Here is a 23,350-nt window from a genome sequence, read left to right on the forward strand (position 1 = left end):
CAGCCCTGGAAAACTAATGCATAACACATGAGGAATAAGAAACAGGCAAACACAAATAGCTTTCTTTTAATGAATTGGCCAAGAAATTGCAAAATTACTTTCTGGCCAGAACTTAGTTGTATGTCCACTCCTAGGACCTAGGTCTTGTGTATGGCCATCATACCCAGATATAATCTGTGGAGAAGTGTTTTACTAAAAGAAGAAGAGTGTGGATATTGGAGGATAATTAAATGTCTTATACCAATATAATTCTAGGATTACATATCCTTGTGTCTCACAGTACAACAAAAAAAGTCATTCCTGGCTCCTGAAATAATCTTGTTGGCCCAGCTTGGGTCATGTGTCCCTTCCTGAACCAGCCATTGATAAGGAAAAAGATGCTTTGTTCAGGCCTAGGTCATGTCTTTCTGTACTTTCTAGGAGATAGACTAGGAGAGGTCATTTTCTCCTGAGTCTCATAGAATGGCTTCCCAAAAAAGTGTTCCTGTTGCCAAAATAGTGAGGTGGCAGAGTGGCAAGAGAAAGAATACTGGACATAAGACTTCCAAGCTATACCTGGAAACGTCCCTCCTCTCTCCATCTTTGCTGCCATCATATTAGTCCAGGGTGCTATCTTACTGGGACTTCATAGTAGCTTCCTAATTTGATCTAGCACTCTTCCTTGCCTCCTCACACTACATTTCATTCTTCATGCAACAGCTAGGCTAATCTTTCTGAAATGTAAATCCTCATTTAACTTCTCATTGCCCTTAGATTAGAGTAAAATCCAAACTCCTGCCTTGGCTTATAAGACTTCATATGGCTGATTCTTCTTACTGTTCTAACCTCATTTTATATCCTTTTCAATTCATTCCCTATTGTCTTTTTTTTTTTTTTTTTTTTTTTTTTTTAATCTTTGAGCGAGAGGGCTGGCACAGATGGGAGAGGGGTGGGGAGGGGGAGAGAGAGAGAAAGAGAATCTCAAGCAGGCTACACGCTGAGCCCCAACAGGGGGCTCCATCCCACGACCCTGGGATCATGATCTGAGCCGAAATCAAGAGTCAGATGCTCAACCAAGCCTGAGCCACCCAGGTGCCCCATAGTTCATTCACTATCTTCTAGTCCTACTAGCCCGTTCTTAGAGCATGGAGACTTTCTCACTTAGGGTCTTTTTACTCTTTTTCTAGGATATTCTCCCCCTGGTTCTTTGTCTCTTCTCTTTTAGGTTTTAGCTTAGCTGTTCAGGGTTGTTGGAAGAAACTTTTCCTCCCTACATCTCTCCTTTTCTCCACCCTCCCTTTCAGTTTTCTGCCTGTCACTGTTACTGGGGTGGGAAATAGGAGGCTCTCTTGGCCTTTTGCCAGGCTTTATTAGTATTAAATACTTGAGTGGACTCCTGTTTCTTACCACTTAGAAAGGGATTTGTGGGTGGTGGGAGTAGGAAAATTTGAGTGTTTAACATTCCCAGATTAATAGCTGTTTTTGTTTTTGTTTTTATAAGGGGGGAGGTACACGTGGCGGATGGGTAGGGGGGAGAGAGAGAGAGAGACAGAGAGAGAATCTCAAACAGACTCCACACTTAGCGTGGAGCCCAACATGGGGCTTGATCTCATGATCCTGATAATGACCTGAAATCAAGAGTCAGATGCTTAACTAACTAAGCCACCCAGGCACTCCAGTAATAGCTGTTTTTTTTTTTTTTTTTTTTTTTTTTATTCTTGTGTCCACATCAATTTTGGTTATTTGGTTGGACCTTTTGAAATTGTTATTTTATTCATTGAAAGCCATCAAATATCTGTGATTTTGTATGGCTTACCCTAGTATGCTATAATGCTTTGATTTTGTAGAAGGCAGTTGTCATTGATTTGTCAGGAGTTCTAGATAGTGTGCATTTAACTTGTTAGATGACTTTTGTAAACTGCCATAAAATATGCCCATTGAGATTTTAATTGGAATTACATTGAAGTATGAATTAATTTGAGGAGAAATAGATGTATAATACTGAGCATTTCCATCCAGAAACATGGTGTGCTTCTATTTTCTTCAGGCCGTCTTTAATAAAATTTTATTGTTTTCATACAGGTTTTGCACATTTTGGGGGGGATGGATTTATTCCAGATTATTTTATAGTTCTTATTACCATTATGAATGGTATTCTTTCTTCCATTACACTTTGTAATTAGTTATTGTTGGAGGATAGGAACCTATTGATTTTCATATGTATATGGCCACTTAATTGAATTCTTCTATTAAGTCAGTTTATTCTATTGAGTTTTCTGACTAAATTGTTATATTGAATTTAATAAATGATTGTCTTCTTTCTCTTCTTTTTCAGTACTTATACGTCTTGTTTTTTCTTCTTCTTGCATCAGTTTTGAACATTCCCAAAATGTTGAATAAAAGTGGTAATAGAGGCAGTCGTTATCTAGGGAGTGCTAATGGGAGCGATGTTGTGTCACTATTAAGTATAATGCAAATATTCTTTGTTAATTTAGTATACTAAGCTAAAGTAACTCTTTCTCCTAGCTCACAAAGTTTTATCGGAAATGAATACTAAATTTTATCAAATGCATTTTTGGCATCTGTTGAAATGAGTATTTCTTTTCCCTCCCTTCCAGTCTATTCATATAATGAGTTCCAATACTAAATTTCCTAATAGTAAACTGTTTGGAATATTTAGTGTTATGTATTTTTTTTTTTTAACACACTGTTGGATTTGATGTCATTAACATTTCAATTTGTATTTTATGAGATTATCCATTTCATATTAGATTTTCAAATTTCTTGGGAGAAACTATATATTCCTTTCTTCAGTCTTGTAAAAACAGATTTGTGCTTGATAGAAGCAATTTTATGTATCCTTTTTCTTTTTAATCTTAGTTGTTGTGGTTTTTTTCCAATGCTTTTTAAATGTTTATTTTGAGAGAGAGTGTGTGTAAGTTGGGGAGGGGCAGAAAGAGAGGGAGAGTTAGAATCCCAAGCAGGCTCCACGCTCAGTACAAGAGCCTGATGCAGGGCTTGATCTCATGACCACGAGATCACGACCTGAATCAAGAGTCAGACCCTTAACTGACTGAGCCACCCAAGTGCCCCTAGATGTTGTGTTTTTAACACTTAAATGTCAGAAAGGAGTTTGATAAAGTGCTTCATTTGATCTCTTTATAGCTTGTTAATTTTTAGAAGTGGCTTAAATAATGCATACCTCTTACTGTTTTCATAATTGTGAAAAATTTAATTGTGGTAAACAACATAACAAAATTTTACCATTTTAACCATTTAAGTGTACAGTTCAGTAGTGCTAAGTATATTCACATTGTCGTGCAACAGATCTCTAGAAGTTTCTCAACTTGCGAAACTGAAACTGTACCCATTAAACAACTCCTCATTCCCCTCTTGCCCCATCTGGTAACTACTATTCTACTTTCTGTTTCTATGAAATTGACTACTTTAGATGCCTCATATAAATGGAATCACATAGTATTATTTTTTGTGACTGACTTAAATTTCACATAGCATGATGTCCTTAAGATTTTTCCATATTAGAGCATATGACAGATTTCCTTCCTTTTTAATAAAGACTGAATAAGCCATTGTGTGTATATGCCACATTTTGTTTTTCCATTCATCCATTGATGAACATTATAGTTGTTTCCACCTTTTGCCTATTGTACCTTTTGTTTTTTACAGTTAATTCATGTATTTTAAATTTAAGTTGGCTTATGGAGGGAGATAAGAACTTAATCTTACATTTTTAAATGGTTAATCAGTTGAATTAGCTATTTCAGACTATCCTTCCCACTATTTGAGGTACTACCTTTATTTCATGTATTTGGATAATAGAATAACAGACTGGATTATATCTGCTCAGTCTATACATTTTTATGCACTGCATTTGTATAACCTGAACGCCCACGTACTAAAATTAGTTGTTTGTACTAAATAGTTTCCTGTGTTATTTGACACGTAGCTAACATATGTATGGTTTTATGGTTAACAAAATAATTTTCCATGTTTTTCATTTAATGTAGTCTGTGGTCTTTTGAAACAAAATTTTTTGTTTTCTCCTAACCTCTAAGCCTCTTAAGCAGGCTTGGCTTCTTTCTTTCCTTTCTTCCCTCCCTCCCTTACAAATTTCTACTTAAGAAGCACATGTGCTTTTATGAAGAAGACAAGAGCAGTGCCAGCATCTATGTAGTATTCTTATTGATTTGTGATGTCATTAGTCTTAACTAGGCTGTCTTTGTTTATAATATTTTCTTTAAGTTTATTTATTTTTGAGAGAGACAGAGACAATGTGAGCAGAGGAGGGGCAAAGAGAGAGAGGGAGAAAAAGAATTCCAAGAGATGCAGGGCTCAAACCCACAAAACTGTGAGATCATGACCTGAGCCAAACCAAGAGTCGACTTGTAACCAGCTGAGCCCCCCGGGTGCCCCACTGGGCTGTCTATGAACTGGAATATCTCCATACACACTTAGGGCAGGACCTACAGATTCCATGATGTATTTTAGTTATTTTGTACTATCATTCCAGTGTTCTTTAGTTTTGTTCCAATGTTTTTGAAGTATATTTCAATAAACTAGGAATAATTTATAACTTACACAGTTAGTAATTAAGCAATAGCAGAATAGAGGAGCTACTTACAAGACTCAAAGTGGATAAAATTTTAAATTCCATTGGCGAGATGACACATGTTTTGAATTAAACCTGTGATAAAGTATGCAGCCATGACTCTAAACTGTGACTGGTCTTTTCAGTCTTTCTAATTTTTTTATGTTGGAGGAATCTTAAGGGAGATTGCATTGTGTTTTTTTCTATTTTTGTTAAGGCATATAGTAAAAGTAAACTGTAAAAATTTAAATAGTAGAGGAAGATAAGGTATAATATTTGAAAGTCTCCCTTCTTTTAGAACACAAGGTGTAAATTTTAAGTGAACTCAATTTCATGCTTTTTTTTCTGTACATTTGCACACATATATCTACATGTGTATTTATGTAAACAAATTTTTGTATAAATGTCATCATAAAAGTATTTTGAAAATTTTTTTTAACTTAATGGTTCATTGTAGTCTTCCCATATAAATATACATATCGTTTATCTTATTTCCCTTAATGGTTGGGGAGTATTTTCTTGTTAGGGATCATGACTTCCCTGGTTTTATACAGTGTTTGTAGCCAGTGTTTTGGTTGTGCCCAGTGTTCTGCTATTAACAAATAGTACTGCAGTGGATCCTTTTTGATATATTTATCTTTGTGTGTATGTTTCTGTAATTTGCTAGGATATATTCCACTGGTGAAAGTGCTAGACCAAATGTGCACGGGTCTGTTTTTATAATTGCCATTTTATTATGTGTGTCAACACCATATTTTTTAAACTAGTGGTTTAGTATGTTTTGTGATATGGTAGGTCGAATGTTAGCTTTCAAGCCCTATTAATACCTGTTCTCTCTGGGTGTTGTGCTTTGTTGACTGCTTTATCCATGAACAGCCAGATAAAATATCCCCTCTTCCCTGAAGTTGTTCATAACACTTAGCCCACTGAGTAATTATAATCTCAATAACTAATATTTTAATGAGTGCTTACTATATACCAGGCAGTTTGAATTGCTTTATGTCTCATTTAATCCTCACAGCAACTCTGAGGTAGATAATATTTGTATATACATTTTATAGTTGAAAAAACCAAGACAAAGAATAACTTGCTCAAGGTCACAGCAAATGATGGAAGTGGAATATAAACCGGGGCAGTCTCACCTAAAAGTCTTTCTTAACTCCTATAAGCCACTTCCTTTTTTACTATTCTTCTATGGCCTCCTCAGTAGTTAACTCTCTAGAAATATGTTTTGTATAAATTTTTAGAGATCACACGCTGATTTCATCTTTCGTCTAGGTCCTCTTTACAGATCTGTGTGAATGACACCTTATTCTAATTATGTAAGTAGTAATAGTCCTGGTATATTTGAGTTGATTTAGAACACCAGGCTATAAAAGATTGTTCCCACCTCTCTCTTCCACTCCCAGAAGACTTTGTCAAAGTGTAGCCAGTTAATATTGCTCTGTTCTGTTATGTCTTATTTACCTAACTCCATTTTGGGAAAAATCACATGAGTGATTTTGGGATCGATTTTCATAGATTGTGAGTGAATAGTATACTATTCTTAACCTTTTCTGGAACATCATATCAAAATACATACCTTGTAGATGATGTCTTTTATAGTAAGTTCTCAGAATGTAAAGTGAGACCAAGGCTGTTTTAAACTCTGCTATACCTCTTAATTCATGTTGTCAAGTAAGTATGATATGCGAAATGAACCTCTCAGAGACTCACATAAAAAGGGACATAGTAATACCTTCTTTTGGTGGGGGTCAGATGAGCTAATGTATGTGAAAACATTTGTAAACTATTAAGGGTCTCCATAAATGTTAGTTGTTAAAAGTGAAGGATTAGGAAGGATGAAGACCTTTGTGAAAATAGTTACTGACCAGTAAGATGTTTGGCTATTTAAAAAGAAATACAATTTAAAATCTATAATTTAGAAAACTCTCACTCTTTCATTTAAGTTCCTAATTCTGTTTATTTTGTTGAGTTCATAGATTGCCAGTAAAACTCTTCAGGGGTAATTGTGCATGTGGGTTAATTTATTTTAGATGGAGCCAGTGTTAGCATAAGGAATGAGATTCTGTAATGAAGATTCTACAAATGATAGTTGCATGGGTTAGATGCCCTTTTAGGATTATATTCTGGATTTATTAGGTCTTTAGCATTTAAATAGAATATGTCCTTAAATTGTCCCAGAATTGAAAAAATTTGTAGTACTTTATCTTACTGTTGTTAATAAAGAGGGAGTGATAAGAGTAATGCAAGATTCAACATCCTTTTCTTACTCTTGTATCTCCTTTTCTGGGAGTGGTGAAGCAAACCATATTTCTGTGACTTCTGCTGTAGGTTTAGCAGATGATTCTATGATTCTAGATAAAATGGCAGAGTATCAAAGCAAAGATTTGACCACACTGTTTTCTAAACTTGGAACGTTAAAACACATCTTTAACTTGCTTTGTGGATTGTTTTTACATTTGTACATTTTCTTAATTTCTTTTCTTATTCTGCCCCCATGTAGCCATTACCTCACAGTCCAACGCCTCTCCCTCATTTGACCAGTTTTCTGCTCCAACCCAAAGTTGGAGTTGAGTTCCAGATCCAAACTGGAATGTTTTAAGTTGTGGATGTGCCTTAGTATTTGGGAGGTCTTTTCATATGTGGAAGTTTCTTATTTTACCCTTATCAGCAGATCCTCTTGTCTTTTATACCAAAATATAAAAAAAACACGGGCTTGGCATTTCGACTTTTTGTCCTCCATGCATGAGCAGCTTCATTGTGTATCCCATGGAGCCCAGAATAGCAGCTTTGCTTGGCTCGAGAACCCATTCATTGGCTTAGGTAGGCTTGAATGTTAAGTTTCATACATCTTAATTAAATAGTAAGGTCTTTCTGACTTCACTACCAGAAGCAGAAGTTTTCCTGAATATCTTAATCAAAGGACAATTAGTAATAAGGGTCAGATTCTAATTTCATTACACTCCAGGCATGTGAGTACTTGACAGTTTCTGTTCCTAACATAAAATTACATTCCATTATGAAATAACCCATTCATTGCCTTCGTATTTCTTTTTTTATGAATATTTCACCTGGAAAAAAGCATTTATGGAAAGAGTTTGAAATTAAGTTGGGAAACTTGTTTTTGAACCCTGCCTTAATACTATGTGACTTTGGGAAAGTTACTGCTTAACCTCAATTTTTTTCATTCATATTAGGGCTAATGATTTTTTTTTTTTTCCTAACAGTTTTTCTAAAGAATGGACATTGTATATCTAGCACACTGTCTTACATGTTGGGAGGTGTTAGATACTTTTCTTGATTTAATTAAAGAGTGAAGTTGTCATTGTTCTTTTTTAGTCAGGAGCAGTTTGCTTTACCTTTTTTAGGTCATGAATTTTAGTTATTAGATTCTGATGAAAACTGTGGACCTATTCCCCAAAACGTACTTAAACGTATACATATAGCATTTTGTATACTGTTTCAGGAGGGGTTCTTAAGGCATAAGTCTATGAACCACGAATCATGAATCTTAGGTGAAGAGTACTGGATTTTGTCTTTTATCCGTTGAGTTCATTGCCCTTCTGTACTTTTTATCACCTCTAAAATTAAAAAGAAAACAGTATTTTTTCCTACCTCTGCCCCAGTAATAACAACAATAGCTACAAATTTTAAATTACTGTCACCTTTCTTCCTTTGTTCTCCTTCTTCTTGAAACTATTGGAATCTTGACTCAGAGAAAAACCTCTTTGAGAGGTAATTGGTTTTTATGTCTGCTTTTTTATTCCTAGAGGTATGAAGGATATCTTATGGAACAATAAGATGTACTTAATAAAGTTTACAGCTGTTTCCTCATGTATTTAAAAGCAAACTGTAAACATTAATTTTCTTTCTTCAGTCTTATTTTATAGTTGTTGTTCTTTTAAATATGGTGCGTTGAGCACATTCCTTAAACTTCCTTTTTTCCCAGTGTCCCACTGATATTTTAAAGATTGAATTAAACCACAATTCTGAAAAGCAGGAACAGATGTTATCATATTAGTCAAACTACCTTAAAGAGGAACAAAAGGACCTCATTAGGTCTGTGAGTTTAATGTATGTTAGCATGTGTGTGGGGAAGGAGGGGAGAAGATCCAACCTAGGTGTGGATAAATCCGGATTTGAATGATGTCATCAGCACTGTTTCTCCCAACATTTTTAGTCTCTCTTTTCTTCTGTTGTAGCTTTGTTTTCAGCCAGGCAATGATGGCTGCCAAAGGAAAGGGGATGGGATATTCTAGCCAGACCTGAGTCATGTTGCCACCCCTGTTGTGGTTGGGAAGAATCACCTCCTAAATCACATGGAATGTTTTCCCCACAGACAAGAGGGATTATGTTACTAGAAAAAGGGGGTGGGGAGAAAGCATGTTGAACAGTAAAATTACAGTTCACAGTCCACTACAGGTACCATCAGAGGACCAGAAATTTTGAAGAAGATAGAAAGTTCACCGGATCGGATTGACAGCATAATCTCAGAAGGAACGGAACCCAAGATACCAGAGGTAAGCTCAGGTTTTCCTAGGGGAACCTCGGAAAGGCTCCAAGCTTGGAGTCAACAAATGCAAAGAACAGTAGTGGGTAATTGGGTAATAATCAAGAATTTTTAAAAGAATTAGTTTCCAAAATGCTGTTTAGTTGGGCCTCCTTCCCGCCCTTTCTTCAACCTAAACAACTCTGGTGGCAGTGATGCCTGCCTTCAGGCCTGAAGTTTAAGAACTGTGCTCTTAGGAAAGTAGACCAACAATTCAGTAGGGCAACTACTGAGATGTTGGAACCTGAGAGAGAAGCAGAGCAACTAAAGCATGCTACTCCAGAGGAAAACGGTTTTCACGGTTACCAGTGAGCTTGACTTCCAATGCAGGTACCTACCTTTCTTGGATGCCTTATTTATATGCCCTGACTTGCTTAAATCATGCTTACTACTGTCCCTTTTAAGAGAGAAGCCACTTGGGTAAACAAACCTGAACAACCTCAGAGAAAGCGCACTTTGGCTTCCCATAGTCTCTAAAGTAATCTTTTCATTTGCCAATATAAACAGACAGGGATAATCAGACAATTGAGGAGAATCAAGATGGAAGAGGATTAAGATGAATAAAAGAACAACTGATGTCAGATATAATTCGAAGAAAACGTCAAAGAAAAACTGTAATTGGTATTTCATTTAAGATATAAGAACATGTTGCAATCATTAATCATAATTTCACTGAAAAAGGGTCAGAGAACCAGAAGAGATTTTGAAAATTATAAAAGAAAAATTTTAATGGATTAGCTAAATAACAATTTAGCATGAATTAAGACTGAGTGGTGATTTGGAGCTAAAGAGCAAATCTCTCCGTATATGAAGCAAAAAAAAAAAAAAAAAAGAAAGAAAAAAACAAGAAAAATAAAGAGATATGGAGAATACCTCACAAAGTTTTCACATCTGTAAATTTGAAAATACGAGTTCTAGAAGCAGAGAACAGGAACAGTGGGAAGGAGAAAAATAATGAAAGAAGTAATTGAAGAAAATGTCATGAGCTGGAGAAACATAATGAATTTCAGATTGAAAGAGCCCAAGCAGGATGAATGGAAAAAGAGTTACATCTAGACACATCTGGTAAAATTTCAGAACTCTAAGGATAAACAGAAAATCCCCAATTATTGCCAGAGAAAGGGAGTAAAAAATGGAAAATGAAATGACTGAGTTCCTAGCAGCCTTCATGAATGCTTGAAGACGGTGGAACAGTATCTTCACATTTGGGGGATAAGAGATTTGGACCTAAATTTTCTATACTCAACCACACTATTTATCATAAGAGGACAAGTACTTTTTTTATACTTGGAAAAGCTTTGCACCTTATATGAAAATATTTGAGATACTATAGTACAATGAAAAATTTAGTCCACGAGAGAGGATATAGTAGTAGGGCAGTGTGGGTAGGAGGAAACCTGGTAGTAGTTACAGTGGCAATTTTGGGCCTTCACAAAGAACTGAAGAAACCTAAAATAAAATTCAAGACTCATCTGCCTGGGATACATGTTCAATTCTCTTTCAATTAGTAATGTCTAAATGATAAAAAATTGTATTTCCCTCGGTAATTAGTATTCACTTGGGTACATTATAAATGTACTTAATTGATTTTTAGTTTTAGAATCAACTTAGAAGATATATAAAATAGGTTGTATTATAAAACTTTATAATGTAAAAAAGAATAATTAGTAGGAAATTGAGGGCAAGAGAGGAAGGGTTAGTGCTCATTTCTTCAATGGACGGTCAATAGATAATATAAAAATGGTGAATTGAGAAACAGAAGTAAAATAGTATCAAAGTTAACCTGTAACCACACTAGACACTAGAAACCTATTAACAGCGTAACAGTGTATTGCCATGTTGATGCAGACAGGTATGAAAAAGACCTGTTGTTCACTTTGTGCCTTTGTGGCCTTTGAATTTTGAAAAAAAAAAAAAAAAATCTTACTTGCATATATCACATTTATAACATTAAAAAGATTGCAGAAGTTTCATCTATCTAGTTAGATAATAGTGATTTTATTTATCAAGTGACATTCCAGGGTCACATGGTTTTTAGAAACTAAGGTAGAAGTAGAAGACACTTTGGGATTAATTCCAGGAAATCGGAAAGTTGCATAGAATACCAATGTGGCTATTTTTATGTAGAATGCATAATTATTTCTTGACTGGCGTATACTCTTGATTTTATATGTCAATTCCTGAATCCTTTCCATGATTCTTTTTTAAAAAAATATTTATTGTTAAAAATTTGGATATATGGGAAAATTTTGGAGTGCTTTTTCCCACCAGTGACTCTTAATAAGATGACATTTTCTTTGATGTACTAAAGACCAGGATTAGAAGCCTAGTTTGTCTGTAAGGAGGAAATCCTGTGATCAGGGAGAGCCACAGCTAATAGACACAGGGTGTGTCTTCTGGAAGAACTGGAAGAAGGAAGATGGCGGTAGAAATGGCCTTTTTTTATCCTTCTAGAGATGGCACTGATATTATTAGCTAGATGATATTTGTTGAATGAAAGGATTAATTTTATTTGTTTATTTTAATAAAGTTAATTTTATTTTGATACCACTTTAGTGTTAGGTGGGTTAGCATCCTGTTTATGGTGTATGTAGGTAAAATTTTTTTTTTTATATATTTATTTATTTTGAGAGAGAGAGAATGGAGGAGGGGCAGAGAGAGAAAGGGAGAGAGAGAATCAGCACAGAGCCTGACACAGGACTTGATCTCACGAACTGTGAGATCATGACTTGAGCTGAAATCAGAGTTGGACTCCTAACTGACTGAGACACCCAGGAGCCCCAGTAAAATGTTTTTCTTTAAGCTTAGTTATAGGAGTCTTGCATCAGAAACTTGATCTTTTGGGAAGCGGATTTCTACTTGTATGTTTTGCAGATTTGATTTTAAAAATTACGAAATTTTAGGGGCGCCTGGGTGGCGCAGTTGGTTAAGCGTCTGACTTCAGCTCAGGTCACGATCTCGCGGTCCGTGAGTTCGAGCCCCGCGTCAGGCTCTGGGCTGATGGCTCAGAGCCTGGAGCCTGTTTCCGATTCTGTGTCTCCCTCTCTCTCTGCCCCTCCCCCGTTCATGCTCTGTCTCTCTCTGTCCCAAAAATAAATAAACGTTGAAAAAAAAAAATTAAAAAAAAATTACGAAACTTTATGATATTATTGCATTTAAGTATTGAAAGTGTAAACTGCATAAGACCCTATATTAAATTGTACATAGTTTTCTAAGTAAGTTGAAATGCAAAAAAAAAATCAAGTTATGCAAATGTATGTTCTTGAAACAATTATGAAAAATACTTTAAAAACTAAGTGTTTTACTGGAAATTGTGGAATTTGTATAAGAGGGCAATGGTTTCTTTAAACATACAAAACATAATAAGTATAAAATTATGTTTGGCAGTTCAGTTATGCTTTTAAATATTTTGAAAGTTATTAGTTATTCAGTGTCTACTCTTTAAAAAATATCGACTGTCTTCACTGGGAGACATTGGCATATATGTTCCTGAGGAAAACGGGAGTTGATAGGCTTTCTAAAAATACTTGACTGTGATAAGAAATTGGTGATGGAGGAGTCGAAAGATATGAATGTGGGTTAAATTTGACTTCATAAAGCATGCTAGTGAGATATCTGTCACACAAATGAAGGTTGTTAAATAATAACTTCTATTTTCTTATATTGTGATTTTTTTTTTGTTGGAGATTTGGCAGTAAAAGTGGATATTTGAAATTTGTGGGGGGAAGTTGAAAGTAATGGTAACAGATAGGTGTGTTGTGAGATAGCCTCATAATGACCAAAGAGATAGTTTACAGTTACATAGAATGAAATCAGTATTTCCATATAAACACACACACACACACACACACACACACACACATATGTGTGAGGGTTGTGTTGGAATCCTGTCTGTATATCCACTTTGGGAACTTCCGAAAGTCAATTATGCTCTGAGATATCTTTATGTGAAGATCCTTAAAGATTCTTTATCTATGGTCAGGATGAGGTTAGTGGAATAGGGAATGGTACCCTATTTTGTAATTTTTGGTCTAGCGTTTGGTGGATAGAGACAATTTAATGTAATACATTTCTTAGGATATGGAGTTATGAATCTGAGAGAGTAGTCAGTCTTTTGGTATTTTCAGTAATTGTTTGCCAACAAACTATTCAAGTTTTCTTACGAATATATTAGGCTAGAAATAGAGTGGTAACAGGCATCGTGAGAGACCATATTGATTGGAGCTTGTTGCCATTGACTTCAAACCATTCAGGAACCAAAGGAGGAGAGCCAGTGACAGTATTGGAAGTCCAAGGTTACTTGGATAGTTTTTACACCCTAATTATTTTCCATGCCTTTGGAAAATATCTTAAGCATGTTACCTGGAGCTGTTTCTTCAGTCTCCTAGAGTAGGACAGTTGTCCTTCAGAAGGGTGGTGGAATTTGGTGACTCTAAAGAGTTGGTTTTGGACTTAAGTCTTTTCTTTTAATTTGTATTTTTATCCTCAGCCCCTTTTCGTTCTCTACTTTTCTGCCTCTGTGGGATGTGTATGTGTTGGGGGCGGGAGGTGGAGGGTTGGGACTGTAGATGTGTTTGTATTTCATTTTGTTGGTAGCTACTTGTTGCTTTGGAGTAGAAGACAGCTAATGTTTTGCTGACCAAATTGAGAGTGCAATACTGTCAGTAGATTTAGCCAGTTTAAAACTAAACAAAACATTGAAATAAGTAATTCCTTTTATATATGTACTTATAAATTTTTATTTGAAAATGTACAGTACAGACAAATTTGGGAGGGGTGAGTGTGACCTAAAAACAATAAATATTTTATCAATTTTGTATACATAGAACCTATTGTGAAATACTGGAAAAAGAATGAATTCATGGTGTGACCCATCCTGAGTAGAGACAACAAATGCAAGTGTCCAACAGGCACACTGTTATTGGAGATGTGAAAAGAGGAACAAGCTGCTTTGTTTCTTACTTTGCTTACTGTGTTACTTATATTTGGACAAGACTGTGTTTGTATTCCATTCTGTACATAAGACACATCTGGATGAAATATTTTATTTAAATATATTGATATTTGACCCTTTTTGAAGAAGAGTTTTAGGTTTTATTTATTTGTTGGCTTAAAGAAAAATGAAAAGGGATAGTAATTCAGAGAAGAGGAAAAAAAAATCATTGAAGATTTTGATGTTAAACTTTGTGGAGAAAGAGGTTCAATTTTTTCTAGATTATGGACTCTTGGAGGTGGACTGACTTTGTCATTCTATATCCTGTCACCTGGTGAAAACAAACGTATTTGTATTAATGCTTGACGAAAATGGTAATGATGATCTATCTAAGAAAAAAGTTTGCTAGGGCTTTTTATAGTATTAGTATTGAAAAAACTTATTAAAGCAATAAAATAGGTTATTATAAAATATTTCATATGTTACCTCAGTTTAGAATATACTCCTGGATGGCCTTTGTATTACTCTCTTTATGAAGTTACAATTTTAAATATCCTTACCTAATCCTTCATTACCTAAACCTGCACATATCCATAAGCTCGTCCAACTGTTAACATTTAGTATGGAGGTTCTAGTGTAGGTTTAATCATTCTTATTTGTAAACATTTTTATCAAAATTAAACCTGGAATGTATGACAAGAAGCTGAGATAAACTGTTTAGTGCTCTTTATGTTGATAAAAATTGCTTATGTATGGCTCTATCTTCTTACTGTGTATTTGATTTTTTTTTTAATAATGATGGAAGGAATCCTTTAGAATTTTATGCCTTTTTTTTAATGTTTATTTTTGAGAGAGAGACAGAGTGCTAGTGGGGGAGGCACAGAGAAAGAGGGAGACAGAATCTGAACTAGGCTCCAGACTCTGAGCTGTCATCACAGAGCCTGACCAGGGGCTTGAACTCCTGAACCACGAGATCATGATTTGAGGCGAAGTCAGATGCTTAACTGACTGAGCAACCCAGACACCCCATAGAATTTTATGCCTTAAAAATGTACAGTTTGAAATAAATGTGGAAGGGAAGCAAATATATCCACCATTATTTAATTAATTTCCTTTGGTAAAAATATACCCAAAGAATTCTGTATCTTTAGAATACAAGATTCTGGCAGAAACTTCAATTTAGTCCTTAGTTAAAGAACCAATTAAACCTGGATAGAATTTATAATTTAGCAGAAATAGATGTAAAAAAAATTGTTTTTAATTTTTAAACATATTTCTTAATGCCCCATTTTTTCTCTTCTCCCATCCGCATCATTGCTGGGTTTTTTTGTTTTGTTTTGTTTTGTTTTGTTTTGTTTTGTTTTGTTTTGTGTTTGGTAGACAGCAATTGAAGTTCCTAATCTGTCAGGGAATGAATTTATGTGATTTATTTTGGTAAGGGGCAGAAATTAATTGAGAGGAGGTGTAACTTTCATTTGCTATTCCTTGAAAAGTAGAAATGATGAACTAAGGATAAATCTAGATATGTTTTTAAAACTGAAGCTGAATTTTGATCTGGGTTTTTAAATAGATTTGTATCATTAATACTTCTAGGGAAGCAGTCAGTCTCATTTAGTGTCAAATATAAATTAGTCCAGCTTCTTTAGAGTATGGTAACATAAAAATTTAAATACATATATCAAGAAATGCACCATACAGTTATATTAAGGCATATGTAGTGTGTATGCCCTTTTATTGGGCATGCTTATTGCAGCATTTTGAAACATAGACAGTAGAAATACCATCAGTAGGGATGGGTTAAATCAATTATAGTACAGTTTTTCAGTGAAAATTTTAGCAACTGCCAAAATGGATAGATCTGCTTGTGCTAACCTGAAACAATTATGGAGTATTAAATTACAAAAATAGGGATGCAGAAAAGTATGCATAATATGCTTCCATTTGTATAAAAAACTAATCTTACACTAAGATATACATCAAGTATGTAGGTTATTTCTGGAGGAATACACTAGCTAATTGTAGCTTGTAGGAGTTGGTAAGAGGTAGGTTAACTTATTTTGTTTTCTTTCATGTTGAATGTTTTCCACGAACATGTATTACTTTATAGATAAAAACCATAGTTAATAAAAAAGTAAGTTATGGTGGTAATGAAAAGAATATTACTGTGCTACTAGTAGATAGACATCTAGAATCCTCAGTTATAGCATGATTGGTTTAGGAGAAATATTATGTAAAATCATGGAGATACTGTTGTTTTAAGAATGTTTGGGCTTTCAGAAATTTGACCAGACTTTATTAGTCTTTTAAGTTCTATTTGCTTCTTTAATATATGTATCTCATTAATGCTTGGTCCAGGCTATTTCACACTTGGGTTTCAAATTTCTGCTTAAATAGAACTTACAGTTAGAAAAGAAAAAAAATGAAGATATTATAAAATAATGACTACATTTTGTACATTTTGAGAGGTGAAGTTGGTTTAGATTTTATTTTTCTAGTAGTTTGCTTTTATGTAGGACAATGAAATTGTTACATTTGTCCTGCCACCAATGATCTGTCCTGTTTTGCTCGAAAATGTGGATTTTGAAACAAAAAAATATTTGATGGGAATAAAACTCCCTTAACTAGGAATTTTTGATGAAAAATGGTTTTATGTAGATGAGTAAACAAAATGTTAAATCATACAAAATAATGTTGCTTGCTTGTCATCAACACATTTCTGTGTGTGTGTGTGTGTGTGTGTGTGTGTGTGTGTGTGTGTGTGTGTGTGTTTGGTTTTCTTGTTCCTTATTCAAGGAAACCAATGCTGGTCCTAATAAATTTTAGAAGATTTTTACCCTATCTTGGTATTTATTGAGCTTCTTCTGTCCTTTTCCCCCTTTTTTGTGAGAGGCTTTTCTCTCCACTTTGGCCATTTGAATCTTACTTTACTAAGTATTTTGTTTTGTAATTTGTTATTTACGTATGTTGGTTTGAATTTGCATAACTGTTCATATGTTAACTACTATTTGCACTTTAATGCTTTTGCTGCTGGCAAAAAATAAAAGACCTTGTGCCACTGAAATCAGTTTTAGACAAATGGCAAAACAGGGTTTTTTTTTTGCCAAGATATGAGGTTGAATTAGAAGGAAGGTAGGTGGCTCATTTTAGGATGTAGGATTTTAAGACTGATACATATGAATCTCTTTCATAACCTTTGCCCAGAGTATTTAATGCTGTGGCATAGGTTATCATATTAACAAAACGTACTAGAAAATAAAAATTAACAGTAAATAATTATTTTGCTTATATAATAAAAAAATTAAATAAGTTCTGAAATATATATTCTGCTTATAGTATCAAATATTTCTAATATCTTATTTCAGTGACCTAAATAATGACCTAAATAGTGACCTAAATAATAATGTTTTTGTCATCAGAAGTTATTTCTAATGGTAGCAGTAATTTAAAAGAGATTATGATGCATTACTGGATATCCAACAATTCCTTTATTCATGCATTTATTGTTTAATCAACAAATGCTTAAGTGCTTGCTCTATGCCAGATACTTTGCTGGCCCTGGTTATATATTGGCGACAAAATGTTTCCTCCTTTGATCAAGCTTCTGATCTGTAAGAGAGAGAGGGAGAGGGAGAGATGATAAATGGTTTGTAAGCATCCATAATTCTGTAGGAAAGCTGTAATCACATATTTTATTGGTAAAAATTTAACAGTAAATATCTAAAAAGATAAGAAAAACACCCTGTGATCCTAGAATGGAAAGGAAGGAGATAGTAAATGGTCTGATTGGTTTGAGGCATAGAGGGCCTGATTCCTTGTCAAATAAAGTTGGAAAGACTATTTTTTGGTTTATGGGGGAAAAAAAAGTGCCCTTAAGTGAGTTCTTTGAACTCAAACCTATCTTTGCTTGCTTATGTTGGAGGAAGATTTGAAAAAGAGAAACCTTGTTGACTTCTCTTAATCCAAGGGTGAAGCAATTTATTTGATGCATAGAAAGAATTGACCTGGAAGAAAGGAAATCGTGAAAGCCACTTTGCTAGCTAGTTTCTCTTAAGCTAGGTCTTAACAATGGAAATTATTTTGTTTGAGAAGCCTCCAAATGCCAGGCATACCCATACTTAGATGTAAGCACTATATATGGCTTGAGGGAAAACATTTTTAATATCATTTGTTTCCCACTAATTCCACACAAGCCTTTGGAGTCAGACCGTTCTGGATTTCAGTTCCAACTCTGCTATATAACTGCACACTGTCTGAGACTTGATTTCCTTATTTGTAAAATAAAGATAATATCACCTGGAGGAAGTATAGTAGATAGAGGACAGACTCTGGAGCCAGCTGCCTAGGTTTAAATCTTAGCTACTCAACTTAATTAGCTTAGTTGGGAATAAGTTGAGCAATTTCTTAATCCCTCTGTGCCTTAGTTTCTATATATGTAGAATGGAGATAATAGTTCCTCCCTTTCTTTTAGGATTATTGAGAGAATTAAATGAGTTAATACATACAAAAGACTTGAAATGGCGTGTGGCATATAGTAAGTTTAATGTAATTGTCAATGTTATTTTAAATTTTTGTGGGCAGGGTTATTGTGAGGTTTAAATAACATGTTTATTAGGAAAAAAAAACCCTTCTATATTTCCTGACGTATTAAGGGTACCCCCTAAATATCAGATATTAAGTAGTAATTTTTCTTATTTAATATTCATATAAATCTGTTAAGAAATTTTATGCTTTATTGCCTATACTTGGAACAGTTTCTGATATACAGTAGATATTCCATGTTGAATGAATGCTATGCTGTTTTACAGGTTAATAATCTGAGGCCCAAGAGAACTACAAAATCTCTTTCCACTAAAATATGACATCATTTTGAGGAGACATTACTGGCAATATCATTCATATCATGACTTTTCTCAGCTTAGATTTGGCCAAGTTAATAATAACTCCTTCATCTAATTTTTTCCTGTTTTTTTCCTTTCTTTTAAAAATTCGTTTTCTTTAGTTAGGAAAATTTAGACTAGAAGACGTTCACCTTAGGAATCACACCAAGTTTAATTTGTGTGGCACTCCTACATGTGCACAGTTATTTTATTAATGCCACAGAGCATAAAACATTGTTTCTTTCCCATTGCATTTTTCATATTCCAGATTATGTAAGGAAGCAATTTGACAAGGTAACAAATTTTACTAAATAGAGGATCAGTTACAGTAATGAATATAATATAATTTGGCTCTGCAGTCAGTCAGCAACTTTTTTGCTGTTTAATGAGTCAGGTACAGTTTTTTGAATTTCTTTTATCTGAAATATTTTAATCTCTTATAGTATTTGTGATAAGGGGGTGAAGGACCATTTCTTTGGTTAGTAAATGAAATTAAAGACTTCGTTAGAAAATGAATATAACCATGATGGGTTATGTCTTGCCTCAGAACTTGTAAATCAGTTGAATGTTAATTTCATTCTCTTAGGTATTTCCAAACAGATTAGTTTCTAGAATACCAGTTTACTATTCACAAAATCTACATTAAGGGTTATTTTTGACACCCTTAAGTCAGCAACTATAATGTATATGTTATGTAATGCATTTGCCTAATGTAGCAAATTCCTAATTTGGTATTACCTTGCCTCTTTCTTTGCGTATTTAATATAGCCATTAATCTCACTACAAGGCTTTATTAAGGATAAATTGCTACGTAACCCACTTCAACCTCTTTTGTTCAACCAGGAAGCCAGACGTGTTTAAATAGCTTTTTAAAAAATGTATAATTATTTCTTTTTTTGAAATTTTAGGATTTTAAAATTTGGAATGATAAAATAAGAGACTTTATTTATTTTGTCTGTTAAAATTACTTGACAGAAGTTTGCTTTGGAATAGAGCTGCTGTATCTTTAAAAAATACACAGTGAGTCACCCCCTGCTCTTTTGGTAGATGCCTGGCTAGTGAACAGCTAAGCTGCTTTAGGCATGTAATAGAACATTCCATTTCCTGTTCCCTTGCTGACACAGAGGAGTGTTCCTGCTGGCAATGATCTAATCATAGTGCAGTAAGAAACATGGCAGTTTGATAAAACATGGTGGAGACAGCGGCTGAAATGGAAGCATATGTTCTAGAAGACATTCTTGAGGTAGGGCTAGGTTTGTAAATGAAATGAAAGTTGAAATCTGAACAAAGAAATCTTATCTGCCGGAATTATTTTACAGATGAATAGATTAGAGGAGAGAGCATAGAGAGACAGAGCATAAAAGCAAGATCTGGTCAGACCTTATTCCTTGTGAAAATGTGCCAGTCTGGTTCACATGATTATTGAACAAGTCTAGAATTATTTTGTTTAAACTTCATGTTTTGTAAATTGTAGATGTATGCTTAATAGGAAATAAAAAAAAAGAAGAAAGGGCCTCGGACTTAGTGAAAAAATGTTGGCTGGTGGTGGTGACCTTTAGATTAACTCATTAGAAGGTGGGGTCTACAAAGCAGCTTTGAGTAGGTTTAGTGTCATATGTCTTAGAATTCATTTACATATTTAAGCCCAAAGCTCTGCTTGCTGTAACTATTAAAAACAGCTGGTTATCTTAGTTTCTAGGGTAAAATTAAGCATATATATCAATCTGATTGCTTAATTTAGCTGGTACATTCTGGTTCTGGATTTTTCATGTGACTTTGACATTATAAAATTAATTATTAAGTTAAAAAATAAAAGGCCCTAAAATTTAAGGCACTAATGCTTGAGAGCTCACAATAAAAATCTGCATTTTGAGTCATGAAGATTTTAAATTAATTTTCTTTTTATTCCTGGTTGTATCAATTTTATAAGAACCTCTTTGAGTACTAATCAGTTCAAGGAAATACATGTCAATGTGGAAGTATAATGGGCTTTGGCCTTGGATATAGTATAACTACCAAACATTTGTATTTGTAGGTATAGATATTTAAAATACATTTTAAAATCTGTGGATGTGTAGAGTTTTTTCCTCTCTCATTAAGAAAAAACTGGCTGATTTAAGATAAAGAGGCTCATGATGGTGAATGGTATTCCTAATATTTAGACTGTAAGACAATTTATTAAATATGTCACTGTCTTCAGGAAGAGATTGTATTAGGAGGAAAGGGCTTGGGAAAATAAGCTGCAAAGGGAAGCTAGGCGGGGTTAGCAGGAGAAAAAAGCCTATGCGCATTATAAAGTGCTGCATGATCAATGAGCATTTTCTGGAGTCCCTCAGTGTGTGCTTGGAGCTGACATTGCAGCAAGTCTCATGGCTGTTCTGCAGAATGAAAACTGATTCCATTGTATTATCTAGCTCCTTGCAGACACCTGCCAACATACTCTTTCCCCCCATCCTAAAAGCTTATTGTCTGAGTTGAATTCTCTGGTTAATTTCCATTCTTTCTGTCTCTCTCTCTCTCTCTCTCTCTTTTAAACTTTGATACTATCGGGTTTACTTAGAGATGGTACGTATTATCTACTTAGAAATAGGGGTATGTACTTTCATCAAGGAACTTCAGTAATTAGGAGTGGTCACATGACTTGGGGGCTCAGTTTAAGCAAGTCTGATTAGATTATAAGGTCTAGTGGTAAATTTTAATGTGTTTTTAAAACATTTTTTTGTGTGTGTGGATTTTAAAGAACTGTACTTTACAGATTACAGTAAATCTATTGGTGTTTTCATTAGCCATTTAAAATTTAAGTATGTAACAGATTTTGGAAGTCTGAGTTATTTTCTGGGAAAAACCCACTTGAGTATAGTTTTGTGCCTTATGTATATGTTTTTCTAATGCTGTCTTAAAAATTGACATTTCATTATTTCCACTAAAATTGTTTAGTGTTATTTTCTCAGTTTGTTTCCTGTATACCTGTTGCATTAAACCATACTGAGTGGTTTTCTCTTTATTTAATATTATTTGATTTAACTGCATATTCATCAATAATTGGCAGACTAAGTATGAAAAATTACCAAGTAGTAATAAAATATGCTTCTTTTCCAAAATTGTAAGTAGTCATAATGACCTATGTAAATAAACTTATTAACTGTCTGAAACTAAATGTACCATTTTTTAAAGTGCCTCATATTGCACGTCAATAGATAACATTTTGCACTACAAGATTTCCAGGAAATTGTTTTGCTTTTTTAAAAAAGAATTAACTCTTTGTATAAATGTCCAATAATGAATAATGACGTTCATCTATATACCACAGTGATAATTTTATTATTATACCTTATATTGAGCTATTTTAACTTTGTCACTATAATTTTCATCTTTGTGACTTTTTTGAACATCTCAAATTTTATGTAGGTTTCTGCTTATTTATAGTAAACATTGGACCCCTTCTGTTTTTCTCTGTGTTCAAGTGTAACCTGGTCCTTTGAATCATAAATTTCTTAGAGGTACTCTTATTAAATCTTAGTAAAAAGAAAACTAAAATCAGTATTAGTGGATATAGTGCAGATTAATTCTCATGGTGCTATATAGTTTACCTTTTAAGTTGTGATTGTTTATTATGTGTACTTATATGTATTTAACTTGAAGTTTTAAGTGATCTTCAAAATCTTAAATAAAATACTGTAAGTACCTAAAATTTGAAATCAAACAGGCAAAGATTGATTTCAAATTAATATCATTGCTTCCTAGCTCACCTTAACTAATAACTTGGGAAAATAGCCAAATATAGGTGATAGAAAGGGCTTGGGGACCAAATATATGTCTTTTTAAAAAATTAGGTTATTTTTGCTGAGACATGATTATAATTTTAGAATTCTGATGCTTTTCCTATAGGTCATATGTAATAATGGATCTTAGTACTTAGATCAGTAAGAAGAAATAGTCCTCCAAACTTTTTTTTGTATATTCCAAATTTGTGTGACCGAATGATGCGTATATGTCTGAGAGGTTTATATATAAGCTTTTTATAAGATGAATCATATGAAAGGTCATTTCAGAAAGTTGATTACTGTATATTCTAGTTTTATTATTTATAACTGAACCAGTTTTAGTAGTTGTCTATAAGAATTACAAATGAGAAAACTTCACAAATATTTTTATCTTTTAATTTTAATTAAATTCAGAATGCTTTTTGGGGGGTATAGCATTTGGTATATTTTTGTTTTTTAAAAATCGCTATTTTATGAAAATAAGAATATTTACAGTGTGAAGTATAATAACTGTCATGCCCAGTCTTGTTCCTTTGTTAACCAAAGCCATGGTTTCTAGCTTCATTTGTACTTGGTTTTATAGGTTGTTATATGTAAGCTAAAAGCCCCCAACTTTGTTTCTTCCTTAAAGAAAGA

At 33.9% G+C, this 23,350-nt stretch overlaps 1 protein-coding gene across 7 annotated transcripts in view; it reads left to right on the plus strand.

The window, feature by feature from the left end:
• Positions 1 to 23,350, plus strand: part of ANKRD17 (ankyrin repeat domain 17) — a 162,840-nt gene that overhangs the window by 15,114 nt on the left and 124,376 nt on the right. The window contains exon 1 of one of the 7 annotated variants that reach the window (XM_053217257.1): positions 1,629 to 9,111. The exons of 4 other annotated variants lie outside the window; for them this stretch is intronic. Coding sequence is in view for 2 of the 3 variants with exons in the window: in XM_015080023.3 (XP_014935509.1) it covers positions 20,140 to 20,193 (54 nt within the window). In the remaining variant the exon portion in view is untranslated. Of the gene's footprint in view, positions 1 to 1,628; positions 9,112 to 14,744; positions 20,194 to 23,350 lie in introns of those variants that run through there. 2 more of the 7 variants (XM_015080023.3, XM_053217258.1) reach the window with 2 other exon arrangements.

The sequence above is a fragment of the Acinonyx jubatus genome, chromosome B1 (assembly GCF_027475565.1).
Source record: "Acinonyx jubatus isolate Ajub_Pintada_27869175 chromosome B1, VMU_Ajub_asm_v1.0, whole genome shotgun sequence".
In the NCBI taxonomy this organism is placed as follows: domain Eukaryota; kingdom Metazoa; phylum Chordata; class Mammalia; order Carnivora; family Felidae; genus Acinonyx; species Acinonyx jubatus.